General features: G+C 41.4%; 4 protein-coding genes across 4 annotated transcripts; all 4 read left to right on the plus strand.

The window, feature by feature from the left end:
- Positions 1 to 263: 263 nt before the first annotated feature.
- LOC119659391 (enhancer of split mgamma protein-like) lies at positions 264 to 1,232 on the plus strand. Its single transcript, XM_038067452.1, has one exon. It carries the CDS (start codon positions 366 to 368, stop codon positions 972 to 974), a length of 609 nt encoding a protein of 202 aa, XP_037923380.1. The 5' UTR covers positions 264 to 365; the 3' UTR covers positions 975 to 1,232.
- A 144-nt stretch (positions 1,233 to 1,376) lies between these two features.
- LOC119659390 (V-type proton ATPase subunit E-like) lies at positions 1,377 to 2,220 on the plus strand. Its single transcript, XM_038067451.1, has one exon. The coding sequence runs from the start codon at positions 1,525 to 1,527 to the stop codon at positions 2,203 to 2,205; it is 681 nt and encodes a 226-aa protein (XP_037923379.1). The 5' UTR covers positions 1,377 to 1,524; the 3' UTR covers positions 2,206 to 2,220.
- A 3,662-nt stretch (positions 2,221 to 5,882) lies between these two features.
- On the plus strand, positions 5,883 to 6,734 carry LOC119659789 (V-type proton ATPase subunit E-like). Its single transcript, XM_038068056.1, has one exon. The coding sequence runs from the start codon at positions 5,974 to 5,976 to the stop codon at positions 6,652 to 6,654; it is 681 nt and encodes a 226-aa protein (XP_037923984.1). The 5' UTR covers positions 5,883 to 5,973; the 3' UTR covers positions 6,655 to 6,734.
- A 7,419-nt stretch (positions 6,735 to 14,153) lies between these two features.
- LOC119659857 (enhancer of split mdelta protein) lies at positions 14,154 to 15,040 on the plus strand. Its single transcript, XM_038068162.1, has one exon. It carries the CDS (start codon positions 14,263 to 14,265, stop codon positions 14,770 to 14,772), a length of 510 nt encoding a protein of 169 aa, XP_037924090.1. The 5' UTR covers positions 14,154 to 14,262; the 3' UTR covers positions 14,773 to 15,040.
- Positions 15,041 to 15,794: the final 754 nt, after the last annotated feature.

Below are 15,794 nucleotides of genomic sequence, written 5' to 3' on the forward strand. Positions count from 1 at the left end.
TTTAGGCCAGGGTCCTCACCGTTGAGGACCAGCTGCTCGAGCCATATCAGAACCTTTGGCAGGTGGGCACGGTAGTGTGAGAAACTGAGTCCGAAAGTGTTTCCCACGGTTCCGTTTGAATAGGGGCCTCCGAAATCCTTACAGAAGTCGCATATTATATGAAGACGTGGAGATCAAGATACTGTAAACAAACGGAGGGAAAGGGAAGGGATCAGTATAAATATCAAATCCCGAAGATACCTTTAGTTCACTTTGAGTTAACATTCCGAATAAGAAACATTGGATTTCGTGTTTAGTTTTTCGTTTTGGATATTTTTGATTTCTTGTTTCTGATAAAGTTTGAGGAATTAATTGGATACATCACGATGGCTTCGATCAATATGGAAATGTCGAAAACATACCAATATCGGAAAGTAATGAAGCCAATGTTGGAGAGAAAGCGCCGCGCGAGAATTAATAAGTGTTTGGACGAGCTTAAGGATTTGATGGTCGCCGCGCTAGAATCAGAAGGAGAACATGTGACGAGACTGGAAAAGGCAGATATCCTAGAATTAACAGTAACACATCTACAAAAGCTAAAGAACCAACGGAAACTCACCGGCGGCAACTCAACAATGACTCGCGCAGAAGGATTTCGATCAGGATATATCTATGCAGCAAACGAAGTCTCACAGACGTTGTCGCGAATTCCGGGAGACTACGTTAATCTCGGAACGCAAGTTATGGGACATTTACGCCAACGATTAAATCAAATTCAGCCGCCTCCAATGAAAGTTACCCCACTGACCCCGCTGACAAATCCACTATCGATTCAGTGCGGAAGCTACCCTGGTTCCTATTCGGTCCCATTATCCCCGATTTCATCAAGGTCGAGTGCACTTGATAGTCCTTCAAGCGAACCACCCTCTACAAAACATACAGAACTTCGATGTTTCGTTCCTGAGCCAGAAGAAAACGTCTGGCGTCCTTGGTGAAAAATGTTGTATTTAGTTGTTTTAAAATGGATCTCATTAAGACATTGTGATTTGAATCTATAGTTAATTGTGTCTTAAATATCTCAGGGATAACAACAATATCCAAGAGCTTCCTAGATGGTATTTTATTTTCTCCAAAAGCTTTAATTATGTATTTCCAAATGTTTGTGATAAAAAGTTGTTGGCATTAAGTTTTGTTGACCGAATATCTGTTAAGTCCTTGAAAAATTCAATTGATGTACAATTGTTGTAACGATTAATCGTATTTTTGTAACAGCTTTATTAGAAGTAACGTTTACGTTTTAGAAAATATACAAAAATCCAATATACATGACGAATCCTTTTATTGAATTTCGGTTGTCCACTTGGGTTTGTTAGAAAATTCGCTCACTGAACACTCGGTTGTGGTCCAAATACAAAAATTGGAAAATGAACTTGTTCACTATCTGATAAGGCAAAGTTTGTCAAAATTTAAACTTCAAAACGCTGCATTTCAAATCGCCAGTTCCTTTCAGGTATTTAAATTATTTCGTAATTTATAATCCTAAAAATGGCTGTGAGTGATTGTGAAGTAAAGAAGCAAATTAACTATATGGTAGCCTTCATTGAACAAGAAGCAAGTGAAAAGATTGAGGAGCTCGAGATTAAAGCCGAGGAGGAATTCAATATTGAGAAAGGACGAATTGTTCAAAGCGAACGTCTAAAAATTAACGATTACTACGCAAAAAAGGAAAAAACTGTTGATACTCGAAAGAGGCTTCAATATATGAACAGGCTAAATAATGGTCGAATTGCGTTGCTGTCGGGACGTCAGGAGCTTTTGAAGTCTGTAATTGAAGAGGCACGTCAACGAATGCGAGAAATGACCCACATAAAGAAAACTTACGGAAAAATTTTAAAGAATTTGATCTTAGAAAGTTTTTATCAAACTATGGAACCGCATGTATTGCTTCGGTGTCGTGAGGTAGATGTACCATTGGTAGAATGCGTCCTGCCAAATGCTGTCCGCAAATATACCGAAAAAACTCATACCGAACTGACCGTGGAAATTGATAAAGCTTTGTACTTATCCCCGTACAGTTCCGGAGGGGTGGAAATATCAGATATGCATAAAAAGATTAAAGTTGATAATACTTTAGATTCGAGGTTAAATCTCATTTGTGAGAAACTGGAACCTCAAATACGAGTTGCTCTGTTCGGCAAGAATCCTAACAGAAGGTTTGAAATTTGAAATTTGTAAAATATTAAATATCAAATACAAATAAAGTAATAATTATTGCAAAAAGCTGTATGTAAATCGCTTTCTCGATTATTAATTTGTTAATAATATCCACCAAACGTCACTCTGAGAAATCGTAATGTAGGGTATTTTACGCCTGAGATATCATATGCTGACTCCATTTGGACCGCCGCACTCCATCGCTTTACCCTTTCGTTTTATACCCCACAAACCTATATTCGGTTAAAAAAATTTTGCACCCATTTTTACTTACTTAAATCCAACGTGCTTCCTTTTTCCGCCTGTGAAGTCGCTTCTCCGCTCGACGGAGTTCGTGATAAGTCTCTGCGCTCTCCTCATGTAGGGGACCAAAAATTCATCGGAGGATTTTTCTCTCGAAAGCGGCCAAGGCTTCGCAATTTTTCTTGCTAAGAACACAAGTCTCCGAGGAATACATGAGGACTGGCAAGATCAGTGTCTTGTACAGTAAGAGCTTTGACCCTATGGTGAGACGTTTCGAGCGGAACAGTTTTTGCAGAAGTAGGCACTGTTGGCTGTCAACAACCGTGCGCGGATTTCATCATCGTAGCTGTTATCGGTTGTGATTTTCGACCCTAGATAGGAGAAATTATCAACGGTCTCAAAGTTGTAGTCTCCTATCTTTATTCTTCCCGTTTGACCAGTGCGATTTGATGTTGTTGGTTGGTTGGTTTTCGGTAATGACGTCGCAACCATATATTTTGTTTTGCCTTCGTTGATGTGCAGTCCAAGATCTCGTGCCAATCACCGCCTGACAGTATTTTTCCATCGTCTTCAGTTGGCAGGACCTCCAAGTCGCCGATGTTGTGGTTGTTATATCAACCCAATATATATTCAACCCATCGCTCCAATATGCCCATTCTGTCTGCAATCACATTTCCCTCTTTGTCTCAGCTGGATGAGCATCGAGGTGTGTAAGGCTTCATCCTGCGGGTTCGTTGGTAAAACGCGGCTGGTGCGGATGCTTCTTGTACTTCTCGAGTTCACAGACTTGTTGGTTCTCTGGGGCTTCTTTTTCCGAAGTCGCTTCTCCACTCGACGGAGTTCATGATAAATCGTGCCCGTGTTCTTTAAAAATGCAACATTACTCGGTAGGCAGCATTCTTCCGTTCTGTCGCTAGCTTACATTCATCGCTAAACCAGCCGTTCCGAATCTTTTTGCGGCTGGGGCCAAATATGTTTGTGGCCGTATTTATGATATCGTTCTTCAGGTGATTATGAAGATCATTTGTTGATGCTTCATCTCTGTGGACTGCAGTTATTGCGGCATCCATTTCCCTCTTATAGCTGTTGCGGAGAGCTGTGTTGTGGATGGCTTCAGTGTTAACTGTCACCTGATTGTCAGAGGGGATTCTGGGTGGTCTTTTTATTCAGGCTCGGAACACCATGCCAACGAGATAGTGATCCGAGTCTATATTGGCCCCCTATGTGTTCTGACATTCAAGACTGAGAGGTAATAGCGTTCGACCCGCACGTGGTCAATTTGCTTGAAAGTGGTCCCATCTGGAGAGGCCTACGTTTGTTTGTGGACCGCTTTCCGCGCAAACCAGGTACTTCCAACAACCTTTTCGCGTGAATGATCCACAGTCCGTTATCATTTGTATTTTGATGTAAGCTCTGGGAGTCGACGTATCGCCTGAATACAAGCTCCGTCCCTACTTGGCTGTTAAAATCCCAAAATATAATTTTGATATCATATCTGGAATAGGCTTCGAGGGTTCCTTCTACTGCCTCGTAGAAGGTATCCTTCTCCGACTCTGCAGTCTCCTCTGTAGGGGCGTGAATGTTGATGAGGCTTATGTTTCGAAATTTGCCTCGGTAGCGGAGAGTGCATAGCCATTCGCCTATGTTTTCAAAGCCGATAAAAGCAGGTTTCATTTTTTGGCTGACTAAGGAACCTACTCCGAGCACATGGTTTACTGGATGGCCGCTATAATATATAGTGTAGCGACTCTTCTCCAGGAAACCACCAGCCCAAAACCACATCAAACAGTACATTTTTGGGGATGTAATGATTTTTCCCTGTTTCTGACACTACTCGAGAGTTTTCTGCTCCCCAGATGAGATAATTTTGTTTGTTGACAAATCCGTCCAATATACAATGCGCTTCATCTCTAAAGATGATTTTATGCGTAAAACCAGCATCATCTTCAAATAATCAATTCACGCTGGATAATGATCTATTAGCTTCAACTCTTGTGTTAATTGAATTTTTTATGAAGGCGAATACAAATCCTTATGTAAAAAGTTGAAAATGCTCAACAGCGCGATGCAATATCTCCTAAAGTTGTTCGTTTCATACACGGAGTTTTAAAATTTGGAAAAGTAATTACGGTCCAAACACTAGGAAAAATTATGATAAACGGATTTGAGAGAAAGGATCTCCCCTTCTCATCTCCGTTTAGCCATTAATGTACCTTCACTTTGATGAGCCATAAGATTTAAAGGGGTAGTTATCGCCGCTAGAAAAAGGGAGCCTTTTTTCTTCTTCTACAATCCCCTCCCCATCCTGTCTCTCTCTCGACATGCGCTTGAAAATTCAAACTTAGCCACTTTTTAAGAAAGATGAGCTCTACGAGTTTTGATCAAGTTTGAAGAGGAGGTATTTTTCCCTTCCATAAACTTTCCACCCCCTCCGGGTTGAAAATACAGGTTTAAAATATTATGAAACGAGGCGCAAAACGCCCATTCACGGCACAATGCGTTGCACAAACGTTTCTGTTGCCCAAAACATTCCAAATATGTTTGAAATTCATCGTACATTGGCACAACTCATCAAACACGCCCATACACTGACAAATTATTTCGCAACAGCCTACTTTGCGAAATTTGTTTGATATTGTATGAACCCTATTAAGGATCGGCCAATTTCATAATAAGTTCTAATACTTTTCAGGCGTTGTTCTATTGTGTAAATATCTAGGGTTAAAACTGTACATCTGTCCACTTGACAAATGTCAAAGATGTCACAAAAACAGTGGCGTTTAGGAATTATTCACTATTGACATCTTGCCCTTACTTTTGAAAGACCCCCTTGGCCTCGCATTCTGCAAAGTGCTTCACACCCTCCTCTTCAAGTTGTGTATTTTGACTCCTTACGCGAGCATTTTGCAATTTACGTCCAAACTAATGTCAGTTTCGAGAAATACTAATCAAGACCTTTCATTTGATATGCCACATAACCACATTCGGTAAAAAAAAATGTATGCGGAGACCCGCTTTAAACTCCTCGTTAATTTTTGACATTCACTGCATGCAAGGGGTTTCATAGTTTCCATATGTCTGCCAAATTTGGGGTGAATCAGTTTAGCCGTTTTGGAAAAAAGTGCATGAGTGCAATGAGTCGGCTTTAATAAGGTTTTGCTTTAGACAAAACTTTAAAAAATCGCTTGTAACCTCTTGCCAGTTGACCTTCACCTCCATCCGATAATCAGAAACTCTATAGAGTCCTCAGATAAAACGAATGTGTAGATCAATACGCCAGGCAACTGCTAGGGGTATCGAATTGATGAGAGTGAACAACATGAAGAGGAGCAACATTGTAGTGGTGAAACCAAGTTTGTTAGCGTTGAATTAATTTACTCACTAAAGAGTAACTAAATATTCGATTATACAACTCTTTAATTAATTGTGGGGCATATCGAATAAAACAAAGTTTGCTAAATGATAAACTTCAAAAAGCTTTCTATCTTCTAGGCTGTCTCTATTAAGTTTTTGAGTTTCTTTACAACTATCTCGACAATGGCGATGAATGACTATGAAGTACAAAAGCAAATAAACCATATGATTGCATTCATTGAACAAGAAGCAAAAGAAAAGATCGAGGAGCTGGATGCTAAAGCTGAAGAGGAGTTCAACATTGAAAAAGGACGAATTATCCACAGCGAACGTCTCAAAATTATTGAGTACTATACAAAAAAAGAGAAAGCTATTGAGGCCCAAAAGAGAACTCAGTGCATGAACAAAATGAATAATGATCGAATTGCTTTTTTGACAGAACGACAGGAACTTTTGAATTCTCTAATCGAAGAAACACGTCAACGAGTCAATGAGATGACCCACAATGAGAAAACGTATACAAAAATTCTTAAGAATCTCATTTTAGAGGCATTCTATCAAACGATGGAACCACAAGTATTAGTTCGATGTCGCGAAGTAGACGTGCCATTAGTGCAACATGTTATGCCAAACGCTGTTCGCAAATATACCGAAAGAACTGAAACTGAATTAACTGCAGAAATTGATACAGCAATGTACTTACCCCCGTACTGTTCTGGGGGTGTTGAGGTGGTAGACGTTCACAAAAAACTGAAAGTGGACAATACATTAGATTCAAGATTAGACCGTATTTGTAAGAAGCTAGAGCCTCAAATTCGAGTGGCTTTATTTGGTAAAAATCCCAATAGAAGGTATGAAATTTGAGCATCCTAAAAGTAGTGCCTTCAAATGTAAATAAATTATAACTGTTGAAAATAAACGGAAAAAATTAAAATTTTGCTTAATCGTGCTGGTAACTACATCATCAAAATTCTATTGCTCAACGTCAATGATTACTATTTCAGGGCATCAATGCAGGAGTCAGTAACCATTAAATACTCTTAATTATTTGATTTTACGGCATATAATGTCTATAATCGCAGTCTCCTTCATGTCGGCTGACTCAGGGAAAAATGTCCTCGTTAAAGCAAAGGAAGCGTAATTTTACTTTAGGCCGATTCGACTGCATGACCAACACAATGAAAGCGGAGCCAAATCGATGAACCAATGATCGAAAATGTTCACAATCAAAACGTTTAAAAATGGAAACGAAAGACAAATCCAGAAATCCTGAATACTTAACAAAATGCTAATTTTCAAATAGGAACTTTGATTCTGGAAAACCTAACTAGTATAGTTATTGAAAAGGAAGAAAGAACGGCGAGTGAGCATAATATTAAAAAAATAATTGCCGCCTTACTTGGCATGTAGATAGAATTTATTAACTTGATATCAACTACTCAAGAAGCAAGCAAGTGATGAAATAATGGAATTAATGACCAGGCGTTGCGAGAAAATGTGATAAAAAGTGGTTGACAGTAGACGAGTCAAGTGAGATCGTGTAAGAAAAGTAAACCCTTAAATGTGTAAAAAAACTCACATAGTGCGTTATATGATTGCCGATATCCTCTAAGCATGGCACAGCGCGCCAGCCACACCCACGCCGAAATATATATCAACTCTCTCTAAGTCTTCCGAAAAACCTATATTCCTCCTCTCCTGTTCTGTGCAATGGTTTTCTCGGCGACCCACAGGAACAAGTGTAACCTATCCACTGCCACCTCCTCCTTCTTATCAACACATATACCGGTTCCTGGTCCATAAGGCGACTAAGTTCTCCGTTCGAGATTTACTCATTCAGGAGCACACCAATGACAAGGTAGCTTTTCCTATATAGTAACACAGAGACAACAAGCTCAACTTGCTGTTGGTGTTGAGGCTACTTCACTTCCACATTTTAGGCAAAGTAACAAAAGCAGATGTAAAAGCTATTAATGCGTCGGTTAACATCAAGCTCGTTGCAACCGTCGAAACAATACTACCAAGCCAATCAAATTGATCTACGCCCTCGATATCCTAATTCAGATAAGAAGAGTGTCCCATCAGATTGGCAACTATAGTTTTGTTGGTGTTTCTTTAACTCAACTCTACTTGCCTCCTTCAAATCTAGAGCTATTGGCCAGGTTTCATGACTTAGTGAGAGATCAAGCAGCAGTCATTGGAGAAATGGAGGTGTTTTTAGAAATATGTCATAGTCCATTAAAGACCTCTACGTCCTCGGGACAAAGCAGCATGTAAAACGTCACCGATAACAAGAAGAAATAATATCGGTGGCAAGATGCAACCTTGGCGGACTTCGATGCAACACATGACATTTTGTGCTATCCTATGCCGCTCTGATAATAGCAATTAGGTTCTGCGGAATGCAGCTCCTCCGTGGGGCGTTCCAGATACCCTCTCGGTTGACGCTACCTAAAGCTTTCTCGAATTCAACGAAAATTATGTGCAATACTCCAAGAAGATCGGAACAACATTAATGGAGGAGTGGGAAAATCAGAATCGGTGCATATGCTTAGACTATGGGCACACGTCTACAACCTGTCGTTCACGCCAACTTTACAGTGCCCAGGCTGCGAAGAAGCATCTCTCTCGTAACCTTTGCGTCGGATTCACTGATACCGTCGGTCGACAGGTGATGAGTCCTCCAACACCTCTGGTTTGTGGCCATCTACATCGCGTCTAAACTGGTTAACGTACTCTCCGCAAAGGTAAGCAACAGACAGAGCTGACATTGCAACTGACTCTGTCGCAAATTCAGTGATGAACCTGATAACGATAGCCAGCGGAACTTTCATGTCCCGGAAGGCACCCAACCATTGCAAATGTTCCATGTGTCGATGGGTGGCGTAAATTGCCGACCCGCAAAAAGAGTGTCATAAATTTCGTCGTTTATCACAATGCTTGCAAGCCCAGGAGGGGGCATGTACCACAATGATAGAAACTAAAAGAAGAATTCGTAGCGCAATAAACAGAAGAAAAACTTGCTGCCGACAAGACGTAGTATACAAGGCGAATGGGGGTCCGCGGTGACTCGACTATAAGTTTGTCAACCGGAAAATCGAGGTTCTGCGGAATCCCTGCTCACATAACGCCAAGTAGGTGCATCCAATTGAACGACATTATTGCCTTAACATCTCGTACGGTTTGATAGCAACAGCCTAGATGGCACCGAAAGCTACTCGCTTCTTACCATGAAAGAACTTGAACATGATGCAAACCGAGAAAGTGCTCGAAAAGCTCATCAAGAGTAGACTTGCTGAAGCGATGCATGCTGTTGGGAGTTCATCCCCAAAACAATTCAATTTTAGAGCAGAAAGTTACTTGCACTGTTGATGGTGTTATGGAGGTCTTCGATAAAGTTTGTTGAGCTGAAATACATAGCGGCCAATTTCGCTTGGTAACGCTTGTTATTAGAAATGATTTCAATTCGGTAATATGAACCTTGGCTTAACGCTCCACTCGAAGGTGAGCTATTTCTAGGAAATCAAAGCAGTAGCATACCAGTTTGCGGCTGAAATTTTGGCCTTATGACGAATCCTAGGAACCCTTCATCTACCAGGAGACGTCTTCTTATGGGTGCAATGGAGTCCGTGCTGCTCTACCGCGCGCAGTCCATTCAGATTCCATTGGCAAAGCCCAAATGCAGAGCTGAATAGGACTGTCCCCGAACCAGCCGTGATGGTGATCGCTGCTGATCCTTAATAATGAACGCAAAACCATCTACAAGAGCATGGGAGCAGACTCAAGGGAGATGGCTGCACGTGAAGAACGACAACGTACACTAAATTAGTCGCAACTCTTTTGGTAAAGTGAATTAAGTTGGGCTTAGCGGTTTTCAGTCTTAAATGCGCAAGACTGAGAAGGAACTATCATCTAAGTGCGTATTCTATAATGGTGGACGACGACGATCGCCTGTTACGCTCGCGTTCTTCTTGTTGCGAAAAAAATTAAGCTCGACCGGTGGAGGGACCGAATGATAAGAGGGTTTTTCAACTAGCAATTCCTTCCTCCTCTGCCTTCCGGCTGGTGAAACGAATTAATTGACTGGAAGGATACCTGCCTTCTACGAGGCAGTTGAACGGAGCCTCGAAGACTGTCACAAGTATAATATCAAAATCATACTCGGAGGTTTCAACAGTCAAGTAGGGACGCAGCACATATTTAGGCGATACGTCGGCTCCCATAGCTTACATAGGGATACCAATGATAACGGATTGCGCATTATCCAGTTAGCAGTATCGCACGAAATAGTTGTTGGAAGTGCCTGGTTTGCGCGGAAGGCGGTCCATGAACATACGTGGGCCTCTCCAGACGGGACCACTTTCAACCAAATTGACCACGTGCTGATTGAACGCCGCCACCTCTCAGCCTTAATGAATGTCAGAACATATAGGAGGGCCAATATAGACTCGGACCACTATCTCGTTGGCATGATGCTCGGAGCTCGAATTACGACACCACCTACAATCCCCTCTGATAATCAAGTGAGAATGAATACTGCACGCGCAGAGACTTATCACGAACTCCATCGAGCGGAGAAGCGATTTCACAGACGGAAAAAGGAAGGAAGGAGAACCAACAAGTCTGTGAACTAGAAAAGTACAGGGAGCAACCGCACCAGGCGCGGAAGTTTTACCAACAAGTCAGCAGGATGAAGCCTTATACATCTCGATGCTCATCCTGCCGAGACAAAGAGGGAAATCTGATTTCCTATAGAATGGGCATATTGGAGCGATGGGTTCAGTACTTTGATGAATTTCTGAACAACCGGAACATCGGCGAGTTGGAGGTCCCGCCAACTGAAGACGACGGACAAATACTGTCACCACCAAGTATAGAAGAAGTGGTTCATCAACTTGTGCTCAAGGTATGGGACAGCGAATCAATGCCTGACGATTGGCAACGAGGCATTTTCTGTCTCATACATAAAAAGGGAGATTTCACACAGTGCAGTAATTATAGAGGTATCACGTTGTTGAGTACCATCTTTAAGATATTCTCCTCTATCTTGCTAGACCGGATAGTCCCATACGCCCAGAACATCATTGGCCCATACCAAAGAGACTTCACTCCAGGCAAATCAACAGCAGATCAGATTTTCTCTCTACGGCAAGCGATGGAAAAATTGTTGGAATATATACATCAGCTGCACCATCTATTCATCGACTTTAAGGCCGCCTATGATAGCATAGCCAGGGTAAAACTGTACACGGTCATGAGAGAATTCGGTATCCCGACGAAATTGATAAGACTGACTAGGCTGACCCTGACCAATGTGCGAGGCCAGATAAAAGCAGAAGGATCACTCTCAAGACCATTCGATATCAACAGCGGTCTACGACAAGGGGATGCCCTATCATGTGTCCTCTTGAACCTGGCCCTCGAGAAAGTGATCCGTGATGCTGAGGTAAATGCGAGGGGTACGATTCATCCAACTACTGGCCTATGCTGACGATATCGACATCATGGGAAGAACCACCCGAGACGTACAAACTGCCTTCATCCAGATCGAGCAGGCGGTGATTGGCACGAGATCTTGGACTGCACATCAACGAAGGCAAAACAAAATATATGGTTGCGACGTCATTACCGAAAACCAACCAACCAACAACATCAAATCGCACTGGTCAAACGGGAAGAATAAAGATAGGAGACTACAACTTTGAGACCGTTGATAATTTCTCCTATCTAGGGTCGAAAATCACAACCGATAACAGCTACGATGATGAAATCCACACACGGTTGTTGTCAGCCAACAGAGCTTAAAAAAACTGTTCCGCTCAAAACGTCTCACTATAGGGTTAAAGCTCTTACTGTACAAGACAATGATCTTGCCAGTTCTCATGTATTCCTCGGAGACTTCTTAGCAAGAAGAATTGCGAACTCTTGCCCGCTTTCGAGAGAAGAATCCTCCAAAGAATTGTTGGCCCCCTACATGAGGATGGACGATTCCGTACCCTACATAACGACGAAATCGATGAGCGATATCATGACCATCCGGTTGTGGATAAAATCCGGCTCAATAGGTTACGGTGGTCGTGGACAGACCTTGATGATGATGAAGGCTCCCTTGGCCAGAAAACTGGAAGGGCTAGCCCGAGGTAATGTCTCAGACAGTTCCAGACTAATTTGCTAATAAAGAGGCGGTGTACCATTGCAAGAGTTGAACACTCCGGACGTAAACGCATTCACCTACCCTACCCACAAAAAAAGGACAACGACTCCCAGTACATGTGAACGCAGTAAACAAGGTTGATGTTTGCCAGGTTACAGTAGAGCGATACCGGAAGAGGTAAAGGAATGCTCCTCAGAGTGCCTTCATCTTCGCTCGCTTAACCCCAGAATATCCAGCTTTTATCGCCAAAATTCTAGCGGAAGTTGGAACAAGCGAGCATTCTGAAGAGCCTCGGCATCGTCGTCGAGGAGCGCTTGCACATTCCAGAATCCATTCATAAACTCTTAACGAAAGTAAAATATCGTAGCCGACAAATCAGTCTATTTCCGAGGCTTGGTAGCCATTATCAAAGCATATTAAAAATTTTGCAGCCCACAAATCTCTTATCATTTTTCGTTAATTTTTACAACAAGCAGGAGTTTCGAGTGAATTTTAAACCCCAATCTGACAGAAAAGTCATAGTTCTCAGCGGCGCACCGACTTTCCCTAAATACGTTCATACATATAGTGCGTTTCGAAACGAAATTCTATCTCTTCACGAAGTCATCTGTTCACCTACTCCTGTCCATTCCCTAATTACAAAGTCAGCAACAACTCCCAATAAACACCAGGAATGCGCCCATATGTGTACTGCACTCCATCATTGAATGAAAATATCTCAAACGTTGATTCTACATACTAACCAAATATTGAAAACCCGAAGCACCATCCCCCATCCACATGAAAGTACGCTGCTAAAAATTTAATCACGCGTTTGTCTCACGTTCCATAAGTGCGGTCATCTCAACCGGATGCGATAATTTTATTTCATTTTAAAGTATCTGGGAAAGGACAACAGAACCGAAAGTGAATGAGGCGAAGTAGACGGCGCAAGATAACACACAGAAAAAAATAACCTGGCATTCCTCTGTAGGCTAAAGAAACCTTACATATCTAGTGTGTATCTGGACATTGTAAGGACGAATAGAGAGCTGCACCAATGAAAGCAGTTAGAGCGGAATAACAGAAACTCCTCCCTAAAAATACAAACGATAGCTTCCCAACCAAAGTGTTACGGAGCAAAAGTACTTTCTTTCACTTTGAATCCATTAATAATTTCCTGCATTCAACCGCTTAGAAAATAATATACATGCACTTTCATATGTTAATAGGCGAAGGACTTAATGCTAAGACAGGTTTAAAAAGTGGGAGAGCAACCTGAAAAACGGTTGAGCATCTCTGCTCCCTAACTCCGCATTCTAAACGATATGTAGCAACATCCCAATTCAGTATACGGGAAAAGTGAACTAACACCAAGGTTTCTGTTACCACGCTACCTGACGAAGGTAATGATTTCAACGGTATTAAGACTAACGTTGAACCATCGTTTACTTATAGGAAGGAGACGTGAAGTTTTTGTATGACCCCCTCTATACTGTCTTTGTTACCCATGTCCACATCCTCCTTGCATTTATTCACTTTAACGTGTCCGGGACCCTGGGGTCGAATTCTGTCAAAAATGAACCAAAACAAGTAACATCTGCACGAGCGCAGGTGACTCGGGTCGATAATGTGGGAATAGCTCCAGAGAAGTTTCCCACGATCCTTTGAAGACGTGCGAGTCGAGGACGACTGGGATGTGTATGCACAATTTCCTACATAAGGGTACTCTAACGATCCCATATTGATATTCTGAGAATTTTCGATGTCATCTGGATAAGTTGATTGTAAAACTAATTTAACTTAACTAGAAATCGATTTATATGTGCCTATTTTTAAGATGACCCCTTTTTGTGGATAGAAAAATCGTCGAAAGGAAATTATGCTTTAGAAACCGTAGCTTATTTAGAAATAAAAATAGCTCCAAGGGGTGACTAAAAGGCATGACATAAATTAAAAAAAAACGATTTTCTACTGCAAAGACTCCTTAAACTCACCAAATGAGGGTGAGTACAATGACGTGAGATCGGTAGCTACAAAGAAACGAGGGATGGGCCAATACGCGCACGGTATATGGAGGATACACGTGAAAGGCACGCACGATACGGATGCGCATACCTCTACCTGACTTGTGCATTGCTTCAGTTCAACAGGAAGATAGTTGTAACCTCAGATCGTGCGTACAAAAAGGTCGACTCACTTCAGGGTAAGTTCATTCGTACTTCTCTACTCGAGCTATACACGTTCCTTCGCCATTCAGTGAAATTGGGCTCTCTCCGTATCAAGTGGATTTTGTGAAAAGTGATAAGTTTTGGAAATTTGTGAGAAAAGTAATAATCATGGTAATCGACGGTTTAAAAATGATGTCAAAAACGCAACACTACCGCAAAGTTACAAAACCTCTATTAGAACGTAAAAGACGTGCTCGGATGAATTTATACTTGGACGAATTGAAGGACCTTATTGTGGAAACTATGGAGGAGAAAGGCGAACATATAACAAAACTTGAAAAAGCGGATATTCTCGAGATGACTGTGACTTTCTTAAAAAGTCGGAACGATGCCGCTTCCGCTGAATCTACAAAATCTGAAAAGTTCCGTGCAGGATACACACAAGCCGCTTATGAAGTTTCACGTGTATTCGCATCAATTCCTGGAATCGACGTTAAGTTCGGAACGAATTTAATGAAACACTTGGGATATAAATTAAAGGAAGTAGATACTTCAAAAGGACGAGGTCATGCATCACCATCTCAATCTCCTGGACTTACTACTTCATCAGTCCCAATTTCACCTGAAAGGGTTCAAAAATCTGCACCAACACCGGAGGCTGTCTGGCGCCCATGGTAATAACTCGGATTGAAATTTTTAAAATAACAACTTCATATATATAATAGTGTTAAAACAAAACAGCTTTACATTAATCTATAAGCATAGTTATTTAGGAATGCACCCCATTTTCTATATATTTAATATCAAAAGCTTTAATTTCCCAGATAAAAATGTAAACTTTAATATTCCTTAATCACGTTATTTTCATAAATAGTTTGGTTTTCACAGTAAGTGGAAAAGCTTTAACATTGATTTGTAGTTTTGTGATAAGTCTGTGATAATTATATTTTATCCTTTGGAACAAATAAAATAAAAACAAATGTACAATGTACTGTCTTTTTTGCTTACAAGTATTTGAGAAATAGCAGGCCTCACGAAAGGGCGGAGGGAAGGGGTTTTAGTATTAATCAATAAATAATAAATTTCGAATGTTGTTAATCCTGCTGCGCCACAGGATGATTGCCCCCGACGGAAGTTTTCTCCGGGCTCGAAGTACAATAAGATACATGTATATTTTGGTAATATAAAAGGTAGACAACTTTTTCCGAAACAAAATAAAATTTAATGTTAAGATGTTGCAGATTCACTAGCAGGAAATCTGAGTTCCTGTAAGTGAGAGGGTTAGTGAGCTGCATAAGCTTCGTTCGCTTCGGTCGCCATTGAGCGGAATAATTTCCCAGAAGGGGTAGGTAAGATGTATTAAAAAGGAAACAAGTCGGGAAACCGGAAGCTTGACGCTTCAGGTATAAACGGTTTTGTGTTTCCCTATGGGAGAAGCATAACGCAGTTCTCTATTGGCTGATAGCATTGACTCGAGATATTTAAATTGCTGTCAGCTGCAGTAACCTGCCCAGAACTGAGCAAATTAAATATCTGGGGTCAATGCTATCAGCCAATGGGGAACTGCGTAATGAAATTGATTCACGCATTAATGCGACCTGGATGAAGTGGCATTCCACAACTGGTGATCTTTGTGATCGAAGTATCAGCGAACGTCTCAAATCTAAAATTTACCGCAATGTCGTTCGTGTGCGCTCTCT

The sequence above is a fragment of the Hermetia illucens genome, chromosome 6, assembly GCF_905115235.1.
Source record: "Hermetia illucens chromosome 6, iHerIll2.2.curated.20191125, whole genome shotgun sequence".
In the NCBI taxonomy this organism is placed as follows: domain Eukaryota; kingdom Metazoa; phylum Arthropoda; class Insecta; order Diptera; family Stratiomyidae; genus Hermetia; species Hermetia illucens.

Coding starts and splice junctions, on each gene's coding strand:
- LOC119659391 (XM_038067452.1), top strand. CDS start 366: ATGGCTTCGATCAATATGGAAATGTCGAAAACATACCAATATCGGAAA.
- LOC119659390 (XM_038067451.1), top strand. CDS start 1,525: ATGGCTGTGAGTGATTGTGAAGTAAAGAAGCAAATTAACTATATGGTA.
- LOC119659789 (XM_038068056.1), top strand. CDS start 5,974: ATGGCGATGAATGACTATGAAGTACAAAAGCAAATAAACCATATGATT.
- LOC119659857 (XM_038068162.1), top strand. CDS start 14,263: ATGGTAATCGACGGTTTAAAAATGATGTCAAAAACGCAACACTACCGC.